Below are 21969 nucleotides of genomic sequence, written 5' to 3'. Positions count from 1 at the left end.
GATTAATTATTTTTTCAAATATTTTACCTGGTACTTCGAGGAGGGAAATTGGCCTGTAGTTTTCAGTTTGGGTTGGGGGTTTACCTGGCTTGGGGATTAATTTTATTGTGGCATTCTTGAAGTATGTGGGGAATAGTCCAGATGCAAGAGCTACATTTACTATACATGTGTATTGATGGAGTGCTATCACTGGTAGGTTGGATAATACCATCTTATTTATCTTGCTGCTGCCCGGCGCCTTGTTCTGGAAACCCATAATTGTTTTCTGGACCTTTGCAATGGTTATGTGTTTCATAAGGTGGCAGTCATCGCGTATGTTGTTAATTAAGGTCTGTTGTTAAGGGTCTATTGTTTGTGTCGGGAGTAGTGCTGCAGCTCTGTTATCGACTTGAGTTGTAATTTCCCTTTCATTAATTGGGACAAAAATGTAATTTTTCTTCCGGGTTTATCCTGAATATTTTTTCCCAGAACTTCCTGAATTCCTGTTCTTGTTCTCTCTCCTCATAGAGTTTATTTCCTGAGGCGTCTATGATGTAGGGTGTTTCCTCAGAAGAGCTTCCCATCATGGGTCTTTACTTTTTTCCAGAACTTTCCTGGGTTTCTGTAGTCGATTGCTTATTAGGTCATCCCATTGTTTGGTGTACTCTGTTTTGCATAGATCTTGCAGCTCATTTTGTAGTTCCCTTTGTAGTCTTTTGCGCTCATCCGTCCACCCGTGTTGTGTTATGAGTTGTAGAAGGTTGTTATATCTGGTTTGCAGTGTCCTGAGCGCCTCAGTGGCTGGGGGGTGTGGGAGCGTTATATGGTGTAGCTACGGGAATGTGATCAGTCATGCATTTTTCTATGGTGTTAATCCATGTATTTAACTCAGCGTTTATGCATGATGTTTCCTTTCCATTAAAGTCTGTGACACTGATTTCCTGTGCACTGCTTTTGAACGCTTCCCAGTCAGTTTTAGTGTATTGAAGTCTTGGTGGTGAGGGTTTCTGAATAGGGTTAGTTGATAGAGTCATTATTATTGGTAAGTGGTCGCTTGTGCTCACAGGGCCCCTTTCTATGTGGGTGTTTAGGAGGTGGTGGTTGTTTGACAGTATTATGTCTGGTTTACCACTATGGCCTTGTCTGACGTAAGTTGGGAAGTCTGGACCCAGGTGGGTTAGATTTCCGTTCCTTATCATATTGTGGATGGCTTCTCCTGCTTGGTTGATCCTTCCAGTGTCCCAGTGTTCTGTGCTTGGCGTTCAGATCTCCCAGGAAGTAGGCAGGTCTGTTGTGCTGTAGGTCTATGTCCGTTGCGGGTCCCTGATCCTGTGTACCCTGTGGTACTTGTATGTTTGTTTGTTTATGTGTGGGCCCTCTCCGGAGGTCATTAGTGGTGGTTGCTGGTGTTGTTTCGTCTCCCTCTGGCTTGTTGGTGGTTGCTGGAGTCGTGGGTGCTGGCACTTGTTGGGAGTTAGTCACAGTTGGGGTAGTGCTGGCTACATCGCTGTCCACCAGGGCTTTTATGATGTTAGTGGAGGAGGGAGTGTCTGGGAATTCCATCAATGGGAGACCGTTCCTCTTGTACATTTCTTTAATTACGGACCCAAATGACCCTGGATTTGCTAGGTTTTCTAAGTGAGCGAAGATCATACTGCTCAGGATCTTTGTGGGTAGGTCCCCATTTACCTGTGAGGTCGTGTTTGCTGGAGTGTGTGAGGTCGTGTTTGCTGAAGTGTGTGAGGTCGTGTTTGCTGGAGAGTGTGAGGTCGTGTTTGCTGGAGTGTGTGAGGTCGTGTTTGCTGGAGAGTGTGAGGTCGTGTTTGCTGGAATGTGTGAGGTCGTGTTTGCTGGAATGTGTGAGGTCGTGTTTGCTGGAGAGTGTGAGGTCGTGTTTGCTGGAGTGTGTGAGGTAGTGTTTGCTGGAGTGTGTGAGGTCGTGTTTGCTGGAGTGTGTGAGGTCGTGTTTGCGGAAGTGTGTGAGGTCGAGTTTGCTGGAGAGTGTGAGGTCGTGTTTGCTGGAGTGTGTGAGGTCGTGTTTGCTGGAGAGTGTGAGGTCGTGTTTGCTGGAGTGTGTGAGGTCGTCTTGCTGGAGTGTGTGAGGTCGTGTTTGCTGGAGAGTGTGAGGTCGTGTTTGCTGGAGAGTGTGAGGTCGTGTTTGCTGGAGAGTGTGAGGTCGTGTTAGCTGGAGAGTGTGAGGTCGTGTTTGCTGGATTATGTTATACCTTGTCTGACCAAGCATTGGTCTGCCCGCTCCACCCCAGACAGCCCCACCCCAGACCGCTCCACCCCAGACCGCCCCACCCCAGACCGCCCCACCCCTGACAGCCCCACCCCAGACAGCCCCACCCCAGACCGCCCCACCCCAGACAGCCCCACCCTCGTCCGCTCCACCCCAGACAGCCCCACCCCAGACCGCCCCACCCCAGACCGCCCCACCCCCGCCCGCCCCACTCCACACCGCCCCACCCCTGGCCGCCCCACCCCTGGCCGCCCCACCCCCGCCCGCTCAAGCCCCGCCCGCCCCACCCCAGACCGCCCCACCCCAGACAGCCCCACCCCCGTCCGCTCCACCCCAGACAGCCCCACCCCAGACCGCCCCACCCCAGACAGCCCCACCCCCGTCCGCTCCACCCCAGACAGCCCCACCCCAGACAGCCCCACCCCAGACCGCCCCACCCCAGACCGCCCCACCCCCGCCCGCCCCACTCCACACCGCCCCACCCCTGGCCGCCCCACCCCAGACAGCCCCACCCCAGACCGCTCCACCCCAGACCGCCCCACCCCTGACAGCCCCACCCCAGACAGCCCCACCCCTGACAGCCCCACCCCAGACAGCCCCACCCCAGACCGCCCCACCCCAGACCGCCCCACCCCAGACCGCCCCACCCCTGACAGCCCCACCCCAGACAGCCCCACCCCAGACCGCTCCACCCCAGACCGCCCCACCCCAGACCGCCCCACCCCAGACCGCTCCACCCCAGACCGCCCCACCCCAGACCGCTCCACCCCAGACCGCTCCACCCCAGACCGCCCCACCCCAGACCGCCCCACCCCAGACCGCTCCACCCCAGACCACCCCACCCCACACCGCCCCACCCCAGACCGCCCCACCCCAGACCGCCCCACCCCAGACCGCCCCACCCCAGACCGCTCCACCCCAGACCGCCCCACCCCAGACCGCTCCACCCCCGCCTGCTCCACCCCAGACCGCCCCACCCCAGACCGCCCCACCCCAGACCGCCTCACCCCAGACCGCTCCACCCCAGACCTCCCCACCCCAGACCGCCCCACCCCAGACCGCCCCACCCCAGACCGCTCCACCCCCGCCCGCTCCACCCCAGACCGCCCCACCCCAGACCGCCCCACCCCAGACCGCCCCACCCCAGACCGCTCCACCCCAGACCTCCCCACCCCAGACCGCTCCACCCCAGACCGCCCCACCCCAGACCGCCCCACCCCAGACCGCTCCACCCCCGCCCGCCCCACCCCAGACCGCCCCACCCCAGACCGCCCCACCCCAGACCGCCCCACCCCAGACCTCCCCACCCCCGCCCGCTCCACCCCAGACCGCCCCACCCTCGCCCGCTCCACCGGAGACCGCCCCACCCCAGACCGCTCCACCCCAGACCGCCCCACCCCAGACCGCTCCACCCCAGACCGCCCCACCCTCGCCCGCTCCACCCCCGCCCGCCCCACCCCCGCCCGCTCCACCCCAGACCGCCCCACCCCCGCCCGCTCCACCCCAGACCGCCCCACCCCCGCCCGCTCCACCCCCGCCCGCCCCACCCTCGCCCGCTCCACCCCAGACCGCCCCACCCCCGCCCGCTCCACCCCAGACCGCCCCACCCCCGCCCGCTCCACCCCAGACCGCCCCACCCCCGCCCGCCCCACCCCCGCCCGCTCCACCCCAGACCGCCCCACCCTCGCCCGCTCCACCCCCGCCCGCTCCACCCCAGACCGCCCCACCCCAGACCGCTCCACCCCCGCCCGCCCCACCCCAGACCGCCCCACCCCCGCCCGCTCCACCCCAGACCGCCCCACCCCAGACCGCTCCACCCCCGCCCGCCTCACCCCAGACCGCCCCACCCCAGACCGCCCCACCCCAGACCGCCCCACCCCAGACCGCTCCACCCCAGACCGCCCCACCCCAGACCGCTCCACCCCAGACCGCCCCACCCCAGACCGCCCCACCCCAGACCGCCCCACCCCCGCCCGCCCCACCCCAGACCGCCCCACCCCAGACCGCCCCACCCCAGACCGCCCCACCCCAGACCGCCCCACCCCAGACCGCCCCACCCCAGACCGCCCCACCCCAGACCGCTCCACCCCAGACCGCCCCACCCCAGACCGCCCCACCCCAGACCGCCCCACTCCCGCCCGCCCCACCCCAGACCGCCCCACCCCAGACCGCCCCACCCCAGACCGCCCCACCCCAGACCGCCCCACCCCAGACCGCTCCACCCCAGACCGCCCCACCCCAGACCGCCCCACCCCAGACCGCCCCACTCCCGCCCGCCCCACCCCAGACCGCCCCACCCCAGACCGCCCCACCCCAGACCGCCCCACTCCCGCCCGCCCCACCCCAGACCGCTCCACCCCAGACCGCCCCACCCCAGACCGCTCCACCCCAGACCGCCCCACCCCAGACCGCTCCACCCCAGACCGCCCCACCCCAGACCGCTCCACCCCAGACCGCCCCACCCCAGACCGCTCCACCCCAGACCGCCCCACCCCAGACCGCTCCACCCCAGACCGCCCCACCCCAGACCGCTCCACCCCAGACCGCCCCACCCCCGCCCGCCCCACCCCAGACCGCCCCACCCCAGACCGCCCCACCCCAGACCGCTCCACCCCCGGCCGCCCCCCCCCCCCGCCCGCTCCACCCCAGACCGCCCCACCCCAGACCGCCCCACCCCAGACCGCCCCACCCCCGCCCGCCCCACTCCACACCGCCCCACCCCTGGCCGCCCCACCCCTGGCCGCCCCCCCCCCCCGCCCGCTCCAGCCCCGCCCCCCCCCCCAGGTCAGAGGTGAGAGGGGGTCACCGCTCCCCAGGGTACAATATGATAGGCTAACTGTTCCCTGATGTGTGAGGTCCCCCGGCCACTCTCAGGCGGGGCTTGGGGTCACCTTCCCTGCTACTAAACATACCAGCTGTGGCATACAAGAGGTCACGTTTACCGGCCGGTTAGACCACACCAGTATAATCATACTCAATATGGGAAGTACAAGTTGCGAAGACAATGCTAGTGTTATATACCCTTAGTAGTATATATATACGGTCTGGGGTGGGGGTATATTAGTAGTATATATATACCGGGAAGTATATATATATAGATATATATAGATATGTAAAACAAAGCAATTCCCCGCAGATCATAGATGCGTGTACATATTAACTGTTGGGGGGGGCTACATGGGGGGGGGAGGTTCACCCCAAACTATAAAAACTTTGCCGAGAATCTAATATATTACACTAACCATACTAAACACATATAAATAAACACATAGAATGAATACAGAATAAATAGATAGACTAAACACATTGTGTGAGGGACATTGTAACTCCCATACAACCTGCCAGACACAACAATTGACAAGGTCACTAACACTGGGGTACCCCCAGTGTTATTCTGGCGTTAGGCTTCTTGTTAATAAGTACATAAGAACAAAGGTAACAAATTTGCTATCTTTTTATTCGAGCATAGTTGAGGCAGTTGATAGTGATAAGGATTGCGATGTTGTGTACCTTGACTTTAGCAAAGCTTTTGATACAGTGCCACATGAAAGACTGATTGAAAAGATAGAGGCTCATGGTATTGGGGGTGCTATATTAAGCTGGATTAGGGCATGGCTATACCAAAGGAAACAGAGAGTTAGTATAAATGGGGTTAAATCAGAGTGGGATAATGTTGTTAGTGGAGTGCCTCAAGGCTCTGTCCTGGGGACCTCTGTTGTTTATAATATATATAAATGATTTAGATTCAGGTTTGAGTAGCAACATTTGCAAATTTGCCAATGATACAAAAATCGGTAGGGAAATTAACACGGAAGAAGACTCACTATCACTTCAAGTTGATCTAGATAGGGGTTTGAAATGGTCAAAGGATTGGCAGATGCAGTTTAATGCTGATAAATGTAAAGTTCTGAGGCTAGGTAATGATGATAGAGTTACAGGATACGAGCTAGATGGTGTTGAGACTGTGAAGTCGGATTGCGAAAGGGATCTGGGAGTTATGATTAGTAAGAATTTAAAACAAAAGGATCAATGCATGAATGGTCGTAATAAGGCAAATAGGACACTGGGATTTATTAATCTTTTCAATCAGTCTTTCATGTGGCACTATATCAAAAGCTTTGCTAAAGTCAAGGTACACAACATCACAAACCTTACCACTATCAACTGCCTCAACTATGCTGGAATAAAATGATAACAAATTTGTTAAACATGAACTGCCATTTGTAAAACCATGTTGCGACTCATTTATTAATTTAAGTTTTTCAAGATGAAGACCAATTGTATTTGCAATTATTGATTCAAGTAACTTTCCCACAATAGACGTTAGGCAAATTGGCCGATAGTTTGACGCAAGTGATCTATCTCCTTTCTTAAAAATTGGTACCACATTAGCATAACATAATTAGAAGGCGTCTCAGTCACTGGTATATATATCTAACTTGCCATTTGTTTCGGGCATAATAAACCATAAATTTACAGCTGATTTTACAGAACAAAGACACAGCTGATTTTGTTAAGAATTGGATAAAGGTGATTTTGTTAAACATAGGAAAAAAGTTATTTTATTCTATGCTTGATAATTGGTACAGCTCACAAACACTGCAGGTGGCTAGATACAGCTCACAAACACTGCAGGTGGCTAGATACAGCTCACAAACACTGCAGGTGGCTAGATACAGCTCACAAACACTGCAGGTGGCTAGATACAGCTCACAAACACTGCATGTGGCTAGATACAGCTCACAAACACTGCAGGTGGCTAGATACAGCTCATCAACACTGCAGGTGGCTAGATACAGCTCACAAACACTGCAGGTGGCTAGATACAGCTCACAAACACTGCAGGTGGCTAGATACAGCTCACAAACACTGCAGGTGGCTAGATACAGCTCACAAACACTGCATGTGGCTAGATACAGCTCACAAACACTGCAGGTGGCTAGATACAGCTCATCAACACTGCAGGTGGCTAGATACAGCTCACAAACACTGCAGGTGGCTAGATACAGCTCACAAACACTGCAGGTGGCTAGATACAGCTCACAAACACTGCAGGTGGCTAGATACAGCTCACAAACACTGCAGGTGGCTAGATACAGCTCACAAACACTGCATGTGGCTAGATACAGCTCACAAACACTGCAGGTGGCTAGATACAGCTCACCAACACTGCAGGTGGCTAGATACAGCTCACAAACACTGCAGGTGGCTAGATACAGCTCACAAACACTGCAGGTGGCTAGATACAGCTCACCAACACTGCAGGTGGCTAGATACAGTTCACCAACACTGCAGGTGGCTAGATACAGCTCACCAACACTGCAGGTGGCTAGATACAGCTCACAAACACTGCAGGTGGCTAGATACAGCTCACCAACACTGCAGGTGGCTAGATACAGCTCACAAACACTGCAGGTGGCTAGATACAGCTCACAAACACTGCAGGTGGCTAGATACAGCTCACCAACACTGCAGGTGGCTAGATACAGCTCACAAACACTGCAGGTGGCTAAATACAGTTTGATAACAGAGGAGGACGTAGAGGGTCAGCCAGCTACAGGTGTATACACCCGCACCTGCTCTCCCACACACCTGTGTTGGGGCAGCTGTGCCCACTCACCTGTAGTAAACCGTAGGGGGGCGCGATAAACCTCGGGGTCGCGTTGTAGAGAACACTATAATATCACACTTGTGTCAAAGTAAGAACACGAGCACCATGCTACACTCCACCTCTCACTAAGGCCAACGAAACACTGACCTCCCGCACCTGGCAGCACCACAGTCACGCTCCCGCGCTGCCACAGCCCGTCGGGAAAACATATCGTCCTGCACATCTCTGGCTTGCCAGGAGGATGTTTGGAGACATTCTTCATAATATATTAATCTTTACGGCGCCCTTTATCGCTTTTGATAAAAGGCTTCACATTATACTGTCAGTATGAGGGGCTTCACATTATACTGTCAGTATGAGGGGCTTCACATTATACTGTCAGTATGAGGGGCTTCACATTATACTGTCAGTATGAGGGGCTTCACATTATACTCTCAGTATGAGGGGCTTCACATTATACTGTCAATATGAGGGGCTTCACATTATACTGTCAGTATGAGGGGCTTCACATTATACTGTCAGTATGAGGGGCTTCACATTATACTGTCAGTATGAGGGGCTTCACATTATACTGTCAGTATGAGGGGCTTCACATTATACTGTCAGTATGAGGGGCTTCACATTATACTGTCAGTATGAGGGGCTTCACATTATACTGTCAGTATGAGGGGCTTCACATTATACTGTCAGTATGAGAGGCTTCACATTATACTGTCAGTATGAGAGGCGTCACATTATACTGTCAGTATGAGGGGCTTCACATTAAACTGTCAGTATGAGGGGCTTCACACTAAACTGTCAGTATGAGGGGCTTCACATTATACTGTCAGTATGAGGGGCTTCACATTATACTGTCAGTATGAGGGGCTTCACATTACTCTGTTAGTATGAAGGGCTTCACATTATACTGTTAGTATGAGGGGCTTCACATTATACTGTCAGTATGAAGGGCTTCACATTATACTGTCAGTATGAGGGGCTTCACATTATACTGTCAGTATGAGGGGCTTCACATTATACTGTCAGTATGAGGGACTTCACATTATACTGTCAGTATGAGGGGCTTCACATTATACTGTCAGTATGAGGCCCTTCACATTATACTGTCAGAATGAGGGGCTTCACATTATACTGTCAGTATGAGGAACTTCACATTATACTGTCAGTATGAGGGGCTTCACATTATACTGTCAGTATGAGGGACTTCACATTATACTATTAGTATGAAGGGCTTCACATTATACTGTCAGTATGAAGGGCTTCACATTATACTGTCAGTATGAGGGGCTTCACATTATACTGTCAGTATGAGGGGCTTCACATTATACTGTCAGTATGAAGGGCTTCACATTATACTGTCAGTATGAGGGGCTTCACATTATACTGTCAGTATGAGGGGCTTCACATTATACTGTCAGTATGAGGGGCTTCACATTATACTGTCAGTATGAGAGGCTTCACATTATACTGTCAGTATGAGGGGCTTCACATTATACTGTCAGTATGAGAGGCTTCACATTATACTGTCAGTATGAGGGGCTTCACATTATACTGTCAGTATGAGGGGCTTCACACTAAACTGTCAGTATGAGAGGCTTCACACTAAACTGTCAGTATGAGGGGCTTCACATTATACTGTCAGTATGAGGGGCTTCACATTATACTGTCAGTATGAGGGGCTTCACATTATACTGTCAGTATGAGGGGCTTCACACTAAACTGTCAGTATGATGGTCTTCATATTAAACTGTCAGTATGAGGAGCGTCACACTAACAGTCAGTTTGAGGGGCGTCACACTAACCGTCAGTATGAGGAGCGTCACACTAAGCTTCAGTATGAGGAGCATCACACTAACCGTCAGTATGAGGAGCGTCACACTAAGCTTCAGTATGAGGAGCGTCACATTAACCGTCAGTATGAGGAGTGTCACACTAAGCTTCAGTATGAGGAGCGTCACATTAACCGTCAGTATGAGGAGTGTCACACTAACCATCAGTATGAGGAGCGTCACACTAACCGTTAGTATGAGGAGCGTCACACTAACCATCAGTATGAGGAGCGTCACACTAACCGTTAGTATGAGGAGCGTCACACTAACCATCAGTATGAGGAGCGTCACACTAACCATCAGTATGAGGAGCGTCACACTAACCGTTAGTATGAGGAGCGTCACACTAACCATCAGTATGAGGAGCGTCACACTAACCATCAGTATGAGGAGCGTCACACTAACCGTCAGTATGAGGAGCGTCACACTAACCGTGAGTATGAGGAGCGTCACACTAACAGTATGAGGAGCGTCACACTAACAGTATGAGGAGCGTCACACTAACAGTCAGTATGAGGAGCGTCACACTAACAGTATGAGGAGCGTCACACTAACCGTCAGTATGAGGAGCGTCACACTAACCGTGAGTATGAGGAGCGCCACACTAACAGTATGAGGAGCGTCACACTAACAGTCAGTATGAGGAGCGTCACACCAACAGTATGAGGAGCGTCACACTAACCGTCAGTATGAGGAGCGTCACACTAACCGTCAGTATGAGGAGCGTCACACTAACAGTATGAGGAGCGTCACACTAACCGTCAGTATGAGGAGCGTCACACTAACCGTCAGTATGAGGTGCGTCACACTAACCGTCAGTATGAGGAGCGTCACACTAACCGTCAGTATGAGGAGCGTCACACTAACCGTCAGTATGAGGAGCGTCACACTAACAGTCAGTATGAGGAGCGTCACACTAACCGTCAGTATGAGGAGCGTCACACTAACAGTATGAGGAGCGTCACACTGTCAGTATGAGGAGCGTCACACTAACAGTCAGTATGAGGAGCGTCACATTAACAGTCAGTATGAGGAGCGTCACACTAACAGTCAGTATGAGGAGCGTCACACTAACCGTCAGTATGAGGAGCGTCACACTATCAGCATGAGGAGCGTCACACTAACAGTCAGTATGAGGAGCGTCACACTAACAGTAAGTATGAGGAGCGTCACACTAACCGTCAGTATGAGGAGCGTCACACTAACCGTCAGTATGAGGAGCGTCACACTAACCGTGAGTATGAGGAGCGTCACACTAACAGTATGAGAAGCGTCACACTAACAGTCAGTATGAGGAGCGTCACACTAACAGTATGAGGAGCGTCACACTAACAGTATGAGGAGCGTCACACTAACAGTCAGTATGAGGAGCGTCACACTAACAGTATGAGGAGCGTCACACTAACCGTCAGTATGAGGAGCGTCACACTAACCGTGAGTATGAGGAGCGCCACACTAACAGTATGAGGAGTGTCACACTAACAGTCAGTATGAGGAGCGTCACACCAACAGTATGAGGAGCGTCACACTAACCGTCAGTATGAGGAGCGTCACACTAACCGTCAGTATGAGGAGCGTCACACTAACAGTATGAGGAGCGTCACACTAACCGTCAGTATGAGGAGCGTCACACTAACAGTCAGTATGAGGAGCGTCACACTAACCGTGAGTATGAGGAGCGCCACACTAACAGTATGAGGAACGTCACACTAACCGTCAGTATGAGGAGCGTCACACTAACCGTCAGTATGAGGAGCGTCACACTAACCGTCAGTATGAGGAGCGTCACACTAACCGTCAGTATGAGGAGCGTCACACTAACCGTGAGTATGAGGAGCGTCACACTAACAGTCAGTATGAGGAGCGTCACACTAACCGTCAGTATGAGGAGCGTCACACTAACAGTATGAGGAGCGTCACACTGTCAGTATGAGGAGCGTCACACTAACAGTCAGTATGAGGAGCGTCACATAAACAGTCAGTATGAGGAGCGTCACACTAACAGTCAGTATGAGGAGCGTCACACTAACCGTCAGTATGAGGAGCGTCACACTATCAGTATGAGGAGCGTCACACTAACAGTCAGTATGAGGAGCGTCACACTAACAGTAAGTATGAGGAGCGTCACACTAACAGTCAGTATGAGGAGCGTCACACTAACAGTAAGTATGAGGAGCGTCACACTAACAGTCAGTATGAGGAGCGTCACACTAACAGTAAGTATGAGGAGCGTCACACTAACCGTCAGTATGAGGAGCGTCACATTAACAGTCAGTATGAGGAGCGTCACACTAACAGTCAGTATGAGGAGCGTCACACTAACCGTCAGTATGAGGAGCGTCACACTAACAGTCAGTATGAGGAGCGTCACACTAACAGTCAGTATGAGGAGCGTCACACTAACCGTCAGTATGAGGAGCGTCACACTAACCGTCAGTATGAGGAGCGTCACACCGTCAGTATGAGGAGCGTCACACTAACAGTCAATATGAGGAGCGTCACACTAACCGTCAGTATGAGGAGCGTCACACTAACCGTCAGTATGAGGAGCGTCACACTAACAGTCAGTATGAGGGGCGTCACATTAACAGTCAGTATGAGGAGCGTCACACTAACAGTCAGTATGAGGAGCGTCACACTAACAGTCAATATGAGGAGTGTCACACTAACAGTCAGTATGAGGGGCTTCACATTAAACTGTATCAAAGCTTGGGGGGGGAGGGTTTTAGAAACTGGTAATTGAAGCAAACTCATACTTGTTCCCCGACCAACAGTGCCCAACCACTCCCTGATGACCGACCGCGGCAGCCACACTACTGCTGGCGTCAGGTCATGGACACTGGAGGCTTGCAATTAGTATGTGCTTGATCACCGGGTGCTCTTCACTTGCCACAACGGTGTACTATAGCTCGGTGTACTGTAGTGTACGGTGTACTATACGGTGTACTATAGCTCGGTGTACTATAGTGTACGGTGTACTATACGGTGTACTATAGCTCGGTGTACTGTAGTGTACGGTGTACTATACGGTGTACTATAGCTCGGTGTACTGTAGTGTACGGTGTACTATAGCTCGGTGTACTGTAGTGTACGGTGTACTATACGGTGTACTATAGCTCGGTGTACTGTAGTGTACGGTGTACTATACGGTGTACTATAGCTCGGTGTACTGTAGTGTACGGTGTACTATACGGTGTACTATAGCTCGGTGTACTGTAGTGTACGGTGTACTATACGGTGTACTATAGCTCGGTGTACTATAGTGTACGGTGTACTATACGGTGTACTATAGCTCAGTGTACTATAGTGTACGGTGTACTATACGGTGTACTATAGCTCGGTGTACTATAGTGTACGGTGTACTATACGGTGTACTATAGCTCGGTGTACTATAGTGTACGGTGTACTATACGGTGTACTATAGCTCGGTGTACTGTAGTGTACGGTGTACTATACGGTGTACTATAGCTCAGTGTACTATAGTGTACGGTGTACTATACGGTGTACTATAGCTCGGTGTACTGTAGTGTACGGTGTACTATACGGTGTACTATAGCTCGGTGTACTATAGTGTACGGTGTACTATACGGTGTACTATAGCTCGGTGTACTGTAGTGTACGGTGTACTATACGGTGTACTATAGCTCGGTGTACTATAGTGTACGGTGTACTATACGGTGTACTATAGCTCGGTGTACTATAGTGTACGGTGTACTATACGGTGTACTATAGCTCGGCAACCCGATCCCTCTCTCTAACCTGTTCAACCCGAGAGTTCATAACTTCACTAAACTGTTGTACTAAATTACCCGAACCTAACCTAACAAAAGACCCACGTGTAGAAAACGGAACATTGCATAAAGTTTTCTAGCAGTTCTGATTGTTAGTACACTAGTTTCTGGCCGTCGGGGGGTGGGGTATCCCACAAAGGATATTATTACTACGTCAAAATACGACGTAGTATTCAGGAGAATGGGTTGTACCTAGCCCGTCCTCCTAAGGTTCCCCAACGTCTAGAAACCGTCGTACTAACGTGCCCTTATCCTAACCTACCAGAGGACCCAAAACAGAAAACGGGACAGTACGTCACTTTCCCGAACCGCTACCATTTTCTAGTACGACATTTTTTGGTCTTAGGGAGAGTATCCGTCAAAATGGGACGTGCTGTTAGGAGGACGCGTTGGTGTGCCAACATGCACATATAACACATGGACATTTGTTCCCCTGTTACTTTCCAGCAGTCCGGGTTGTGTCGGTTGGGGCAGCATAGCGAACTAAACGCATATTGCTGTTCTCAGTAGACGGGTTGATTGATGAAGTAACCTGGTGGACCACAAGGTGGGCTAGGCTCCGTGTAGGCTGGCTCATGGTGGTCTACTGTCACCTGGTGGACCACAAGGTGGGCTAGGCTCCGTGTAGGCTGGCTGGTGGACCACAAGGTGGGCTAGGCTCCGTGTAGGCTGGCTGCTGGACTACTGTCACCTGGTGGACCACAAGGTGGGCTAGGCTCCGTGTAGGCTGGCTGGTGGACCACAAGGTGGGCTAGGCTCCGTGTAGGCTGGCTGCTGGACTACTGTCACCTGGTGGACCACAAGGTGGGCTAGGCTCCGTGTAGGCTGGCTGGTGGACCACAAGGTGGGCTAGGCTCCGTGTAGGCTGGCTGGTGGACCACAAGGTGGGCTAGGCTCCGTGTAGGCTGGCTGGTGGACCACAAGGTGGGCTAGGCTCCGTGTAGGCTGGCTGGTGGACCACAAGGTGGGCTAGGCTCCGTGTAGGCTGGCTGGTGGACCACAAGGTGGGCTAGGCTCCGTGTAGGCTGGCTGGTGAACCACAAGGTGGGCTAGGCTCCGTGTAGGCTGGCTGCTGGACTACTGTCACCTGGTGGACCACAAGGTGGGCTAGGCTCCGTGTAGGCTGGCTGGTGGACCACAAGGTGGGCTAGGCTCCGTGTAGGCTGGCTGGTGGACCACAAGGTGGGCTAGGCTCCGTGTAGGCTGGCTGCTGGACTACTGTCACCTGGTGGACCACAAGGTGGGCTAGGCTCCGTGTAGGCTGGCTGCTGGACTACTGTCACCTGGTGGACCACAAGGTGGGCTAGGCTCCGTGTAGGCTGGCTGCTGGACTACTGTCACCTGGTGGACCACAAGGTGGGCTAGGCTCCGTGTAGGCTGGCTGCTGGACTACTGTCACCTGGTGGACCACAAGGTGGGCTAGGCTCCGTGTAGGCTCGCTGGTGGACTACTGTCACCTGGTGGACCACAAGGTGGGCTAGGCTCCGTGTAGGCTGGCTGGTGGACTACAGCTTCAACTTAGAACTCTTAACAGGAGATGCTTTTTCACCCACAGGGTTATAAACCCATGGAACCGCCTACTCGCCGAAGCCGTCAATGCCAAAAAACTGTGATAAGTTTAAACTCTACCTGGAAAATATCAAGGCCAATGGAGGGGACCTTCAACGAGCCGCCGGCTTCCTGTCCTGGTCGAGGCCACTACCTCCTTCAGGTAAATATATGGTTCCGAAGCCCAGTAGTTAGAGCAGTTGTGTGGCAACCAACTGTTCTAACGACTGAGAAGCGTGAGAAAGTCGCCGGAGCAGAGTGGGACTTGAACCAGCGTCCTGGGGAATGCCACCCTCGCGCCGTACACAACTGAGATCCGTTTCGTTTTACCTGATGCTTCTGTTTACCCTAACAGTAAATACGTACCTAGGAGTTAGGCAACTGTTGTGGGGTCGGTTCCCTAGCGGGTACAGTTAGTGTCAGCAGCTGACGTAGTGGACACATCATACACCTCTGAAGGAATCTGTACGACAGTTGATTGACAGTTGAGAGGCGGAACCCAAGAGCCGGAGCTCAACCCCCCCGCAAACACAACTAGGTGAGTACACCTCCCAGGCTCCCCTCCCCTGCATTAAGGCAACAATCTTGTCCTTATCTGCTACATAAACATCCCGTAATACAGAGATAAGAAGGGTCTACAACACCAACAAACTCCAAATGAATTCATTCAGTTTGTTATCAATACGAACAACAAGAAAATTCCCAACATATCTGTTCATAATTTGCGTATTGTTAATTCTTCGGTTAATTTGAATGGTTGACTTGTTACCAAACAATATGTAACACGAGTGATCAATGTTAGCTGTTAACTTAGTCTAAATGACACAATGATTATCATGTACACATAGTTATGACTATGTCATAATTACTATGTCAATTTATGTGACTGTAAATTTACATAGTGACTATGTAAATTTATGTGACTGTAAATTTACATAGTGACTATGTCAATTTCAATGTAAAATTATCAGTGTTATGTAATCTCATCAACCCATTGTACCTTCTTGTAAATTATTATTATTATTATTATTATTGTTATTATTATTGTTATTATTATTATTGTTATTATTATTATTGTTATTATTATTGTTATTATTATTATTGTTATTATTATTATTGTTATTATTATTGTTATTATTACAAGATACAGAGCGAACCTCGCTTTACTTTTTTTTATATTTACATGCAAATGCATGCTACATAAATCACAATAAAAACAATAGACAAGAAAACAAATCAACAACAAAAGTACAAAGTAACAAACCAACAACAAAAGTACAAAGTAACAAACCAACAAGCCCTGACCAAACAAACACATACATAACACAGGACACAAGTACATAGCAACACACACACACACAACAATACACAAGGCAGTCAGAAACGAGCACCAAACCACCCACACGATTCAGACAATACAAAACAATACATATTGACAATAAAACAAAAGTCTGAAGGGCCTACACCATATACACGAAATGAAAAAGCCTACACACACTTGTCTGGAAAATCATCCCAGGATACCTTGTCCAATACGCCTCCGAGTCATCCCGGGTAAGGCGACCACCCGACGCGGCATTAGGGCGCTGCATAACGTCCGGGAGATCACAAGTGAAACTTTGCACCCTTTGCATCCACACAGGCGGCAGCCACCGACACGGCGCTCTTCATCAAACCGCCTGTTCCCCCCAGAAGGGGACGACAGCACAGGGGGTGACACCCCAGGGGACAAACGTGCATAAGGCTGCGGTACAGGGGCCGAAGCCGCAGGAGGCGCCAAGTTAACTCACTGTGCCGCTGCACATCGGACTGCGGGACACAGAGCCCGCCCGGCGCACATCCTTCTTGAGGACCACCACTAAGGCACAGGCCTCACCCGGTACCGCAGGAGGGGGCACCACCTCCCATTCCGGGGAGACACAGCAGGGGCCACACAGGAGACCACACAGTACCCCCAACACCTGCTCCCGCATCCACCACATGGACCTCCGCCACCCCCACCATCGCCGAGTCCGCCACAACATCACCGGATACCGCCACCTCGCCGTCAGAAGATACGCAACTTGCAAACTCACCCACATCCGCCCAGTCGACATTCGCCGAGGCCAAATTCAAATTTTCAAATTCAAATGTTTATTCAGGTAAAGTACATACATATATACAAGGGGTGATACAAATATTGATGAGTTTATAGATAGAGCTAGTACATACAATGCCTAAAGCCACTGTTACGCAAAGCGTTTCGGGCAGGAAAAACACTAGGACTAAAACTTAATACTAATTGAGATTAAAGCATAAAATGAGTTGAGAAAAATATAAAAAATAAAAAAGGGGGAACATGGCAGAAAAACAGCAAAAATACAATTTGGTCAATAAACAGCATTGTTTAAAATAACAGACATATGGGTTAATTGACATTATAGGGGTAAGGTGGGTTACAGGGAGTTAATTAGGTAGTGCTTCGTTTTTATCTTAAACTGGTTGAGAGAGGTACAGTCTTTAACATGATTGGGAAGGTCATTCCACATTCTGGGTCCCTTGATTTGTAGAGCATTTCTAGTTTGATTAAGTCGTACTCTTGGGATATTAAAACTGTATTTGTTTCTGGTGTGGTGCTCATGGGTTCTGTTACTACCTTCAAGGGAGCTTTTAAGGTCAGGATTGGCATTACAATTATAAACCATGCGAAGAATGCCTCGAGCGCATAGGTTCCGGCATAGATCATTGGAACTCTCCACAGGCACAGAATCCGAGATTCGGGAGACGCAGCGAGGCATGGCATGCCACAGCGCCAGCGACGACACGGGGGTGTCGGGCCAAGCGCAGCAGAAGGCTGCGGCTCCCCCACACTCCACCGGCACAGCAGGCAGAAGCCCCCGGACCACAGGGCAAAACAGACGCACAAGAGGGAAGGTTATCTTCTTGAGGTTATCTTGAGATGATTTCGGGGCTTTAGTGTCCCCGCGGCCCGGTCCTCGACCAGGCCTCCACCCCCAGGAAGTAGCCCGTGACAGCTGACTAACACCCAGGTACCTATTTTACTGCTAGGTAACAGGGGCATAGGGTGAAAGAAACTTTGCCCATTGTTTCTCGCCGGCGCCCGGGATCGAACCCGGGACCACAGGATCACAAGTCCAGCGTGCTGTCCGCTCGGCCGACCGGCTCCCAAGAGGGAAGCAGAGGGAGGCCGACTCGACCGATATTTATCAGTTTTCAACCAAAATGTCAGATCACTTGGTAAACATTTTGATGATATAAATGCGCTACTCACATCACTAGGTACTAAACTATCGTTCATTATCTTAGAAACATGGCTAAATAAAGACTATACCCAACTTTACAACTTAGCCGGTTATAAAGCCATTCACAACTGTAGGCCAAATAAAAAAGGAGGTGGCACAGCTGTCTATTACCAAAATACCTTCATTTGCAACAGTGTCATTAGTGATAGAGATGATTACTGTGACTATACCTTTGTTCAGTTCTCGATTAAATCCCTTAAATCCTCCTTGACTATTGGAGATATCTATAGATTTCCCAATACTAATTTAACTACAGCCTCAGATAACCTAAGGAATCTTATCAAAAACAATAATTTCAACAAAAATCACATCATTCTAGGAGGTGACTTCAATATTGAGCTGTGTCAACAAAATAGCCCTCAAGTCGACTATTTCCTTAACAGCATGAACTCCTGTATGCTAATCCCCACAATCACCACCCGAATCACTCAAACATCTGCGACTACCCTGGATCACTTATGGACTAACATAACATCTCCCCTCACATCAGGTATAATCACTGACAGAACAACTGACCACTCTTCTACCTTCCTCATAGCGAACATGGACATAACACCACCAGACAACAAGAAACTGACCTTCAGGTTACACAGTAAAACAGCAACAGGCAATCTCACAAATGCCCTCCACAATATAAATTGGGAATCTGAGTTCAATAATACACAGGATATAAATTCATTAGACAACATCCTCCTTTTCAAAACTCTAAGCTTCTACAACACTCACTGTCCTCTCCTCACCAAGCAAGTAACTGACAAAAGATTAAACAAGCCCTGGCTCACAAGTGGCATACACGAAGCAATCAACAAGAAACATGAATAAGAAAAAAATTAGGATTGGCCTAGTCACAAAACAAGTAGTTAACATGTACTCATTAATGCTTACCAATATAATAAGAAGAGCAAGACTTTCATATTATGAGAATAGATTCAGAGAAGCAAAAGGTAACATGTAAAGCCATTTCTAGCATCCTAGGCAATAAGCAATAATAACATAAGCAGATAACCTTGCCCGAAACGCTATGCGTACTAGTGGCTTTAGGTATTGTATGTACTAGCTCTAAAGCAGTCTCCGTGGTGTAGTGGTAAGACACTCGCCTGGCGTTCCGCGAGCGCTATGTCATGGGTTCGTATCCTGGCCGGGGAGGATTTACTGGGCGCAAATCCTTAACTGTAGCCTCTGTTTAACGCAACAGTAAAATGTGTACTTGGATGAAAAAACGATTCTTCGCGGCAGGGGATCGTATTCCAGGGACCGTAGGATTAAGGACTTGCCCGAAACGCTACGCGTACTAGTGGCTGTACATGAATGTAACAACTCTTCTATATATCTCAAAAAAAAAAAAAAAAAAGCTATAAATCCAACATTATGTTTTTAACTCGTCTTCTATGTATGTACTTTTACCTGAATAAAAATTTGAATTTTGAAATTGAATTTTAATAAAACTCTTTAAGGATGATTATACACCTGCAACAGATTTAGAAATGACAACTGAATTTAATTGCTTCTTCTCATCGGTTGGTGCTAACCTTACCAGGAAAATCCCACAGACTCAGACACATGTTACCACATATCTCTCAGGCAGCTATCCAAACTCTCTTCTCCTCTCACCGGTCAGCCCAACAGATGTTGTGTCCATCATTCACTCACTAAAAACCACAGCTGGGAACATTAGTGAAATACCATCCATGGTATACAAGAGCGCCCCCCATGCCCTTGTGCCGCCTATAGCTCTGCTGTTCAATAAATCTCTAAAGTGTCATACCTTCCCTGATATCTTTAAAAAAGCAAGAGTAACGCCAGTTCATAAAGGAGGTGACACGGCAGACATAAACAATTACAGACCCATATCAAATCTACCCATACTATCAAAAATATTTGAAAAAATTATTTACAAACAGCTCTACTCCTACCTCGTAAAATTCAACATACTATGTCCCTGTCAGTTTGGCTTCCGCTCCTAAAAGAGTACCAATGATGCAATTGTTCGTCTGTTTGACTTAATCTACTCAGCCCTTGACAAAAGTGAGTTCCCGATTGAACTCTTCATTGACCTGAGAAAGGCTTGTGATACTGTTAACTATAACTGCCTCTTATTTAAACTTCACCATTATGGAATCTGTGGCCTTGCCCTGAACTATATCCGATCCTATATTAGTGACAGACACCAATATGTAGCCATCAATGATATAACCTCTCCCACTCTACCATTAAGCGTAGGGGTGCCACTGGGCAGCATCCTAGGACCTCTCCTGTTTCTTGTATACATCAATGATCTGCCTAATGTCTCTAACATTCTTAAACCTATATTATTTGCTGACGACACTACCCTAATCTATTCAAACCCGAACACAAACACACTAAATAATGTTGTAAATATCGAATTAAAAAAGTCCACTTATGGATGTCAACCAACAAACTCACAATGAACATAGAAAAGACCTCCTACATCTTATTTGGAAGTGAGTAATTATCAAAAGAAGGCACCAAGCCGGTAAGGCTATGTAGCACCATCAAATGGCGCAAAGACTCAACTTCGGCACCCACATACGACACATAACCAAGAAAGTCTCAAAATCGGTTGGTATACTCTCTAAAATCAGATATTATGTTCCAAAGTCTGCTCTCCTCTCACTATACTACACACTAATCTATCCCAATCTTACATATGGTATCTGTGCGTGGGGTTCAACCTCTGCAAACTACCTCAAGCCCATCATCATCCAGCAAAAATCTGTTATCAGAACAATAACAAACTCTGCTTTCAAACAACACTCAGCCGCCCCATGCTAAACATAAACTCACTCCACACATCCTCTTGTGCCAATTACATTTACAAAACCCTGTTTTTAAGTGCAAACCCTGTTCTGAAACTCTTCCTGGACAAATGTAATAGAACACAACCAGAAAACGAGTAGTACTCAGCACACTAACTTGGGGCACACCTTTGTGTTGCCGAAAAGAGGCAGAGAGAGCGATACCAAGCCTCACTCTAAAGGAACGACAAGAGAGGAAGCTTTGGAGGAAGAGAGGGAGATTACCACGAAGGCCAAAAGAACGGAGTTGGGACAGAATATGGTATCTCCAGGTGGTGTTGAATGCCTTTTCCGGGTCAAAAAGGACAGCAACAACGGAGGTCTTCGCAGCAAAAGCAGTATGAATATAGACTTCCGAATATAGAAGTTCACCAAGACAGCAGTCGTGATGCGGCACTTGCAAAACCCAAATTGAGAAGAGGGAGAAGTTTTAATGGTGTTCTATGAACCATATCAGACGGACATTGACCATACGCTCAAAGAGTTTGCAGACACAGCTCATGAGGGCAATGGGGAGGAAGTCTTTAGGGGATGACCCTAGAGAACCAGGTTTCCGAATAGGAAGAACCACCGCCTCGAGCCAGTCCTCAAGGACTACGACGACTCCCAGATATGGTTATACAGACTCAATAAATACAGAAACGCGCGTGTAGGGAGATGACGAAGCATCTCATAATAAATGTCATCTAAGCCTGCTGCCATAGAACCGCAGAGGGCCAGGGCAGACTGAAGTTCAGAGAGAGAGAGAGAGAAAGGATGGTTATAGGGAAGATGGAGATAAGTGCGAAAATCTAAAGGGATGAGATTCAAGAATGGGCTTACGAATAAGGAAAGATGAAGGAAGATGAGAA

The 21969-nt window shown here is 49.9% G+C and overlaps 3 protein-coding genes across 3 annotated transcripts in view; 2 read left to right on the top strand and 1 right to left on the bottom strand.

Moving 5' to 3' along the window:
• Positions 1-7956, bottom strand: part of CalpC (calpain C) — a 348733-nt gene extending 340777 nt beyond the window's left edge. The window contains exon 1 of the mRNA XM_045733865.2: positions 7842-7956. The gene's annotated coding sequence lies outside the window, so the exon portion shown is untranslated. The remainder of the gene's footprint in view (positions 1-7841) is intronic.
• The window catches only part of LOC123757418 (cell surface glycoprotein 1-like), an 18668-nt gene extending 8812 nt beyond the window's left edge, over positions 1-9856 (top strand). The window contains exons 2-4 of the mRNA XM_069321123.1: positions 2219-4838; positions 6771-7759; positions 9587-9856. Of these exons, the coding sequence (XP_069177224.1) occupies positions 2219-4838; positions 6771-7759; positions 9587-9856 (3879 nt within the window). The remainder of the gene's footprint in view (positions 1-2218; positions 4839-6770; positions 7760-9586) is intronic.
• Positions 9857-9992: 136 nt separating this feature from the next.
• LOC138362684 (trichohyalin-like) lies at positions 9993-15313 on the top strand. Its single transcript, XM_069321116.1, has 5 exons — positions 9993-10094; positions 10400-10633; positions 11355-11588; positions 11721-12170; positions 15008-15313. The coding sequence occupies exons 1-5, from the start codon at positions 9993-9995 to the stop codon at positions 15311-15313; spliced, it is 1326 nt and encodes a 441-aa protein (XP_069177217.1).
• The last annotated feature ends 6656 nt before the right edge of the window (positions 15314-21969 follow it).

The sequence above is a fragment of the Procambarus clarkii genome, chromosome 1 (assembly GCF_040958095.1).
Source record: "Procambarus clarkii isolate CNS0578487 chromosome 1, FALCON_Pclarkii_2.0, whole genome shotgun sequence".
Lineage (NCBI taxonomy): Eukaryota > Metazoa > Arthropoda > Malacostraca > Decapoda > Cambaridae > Procambarus > Procambarus clarkii.
The sequence above is the reverse complement of the archived record's forward strand: the minus strand, read 5'-3'. Positions and strand labels throughout refer to the sequence as shown.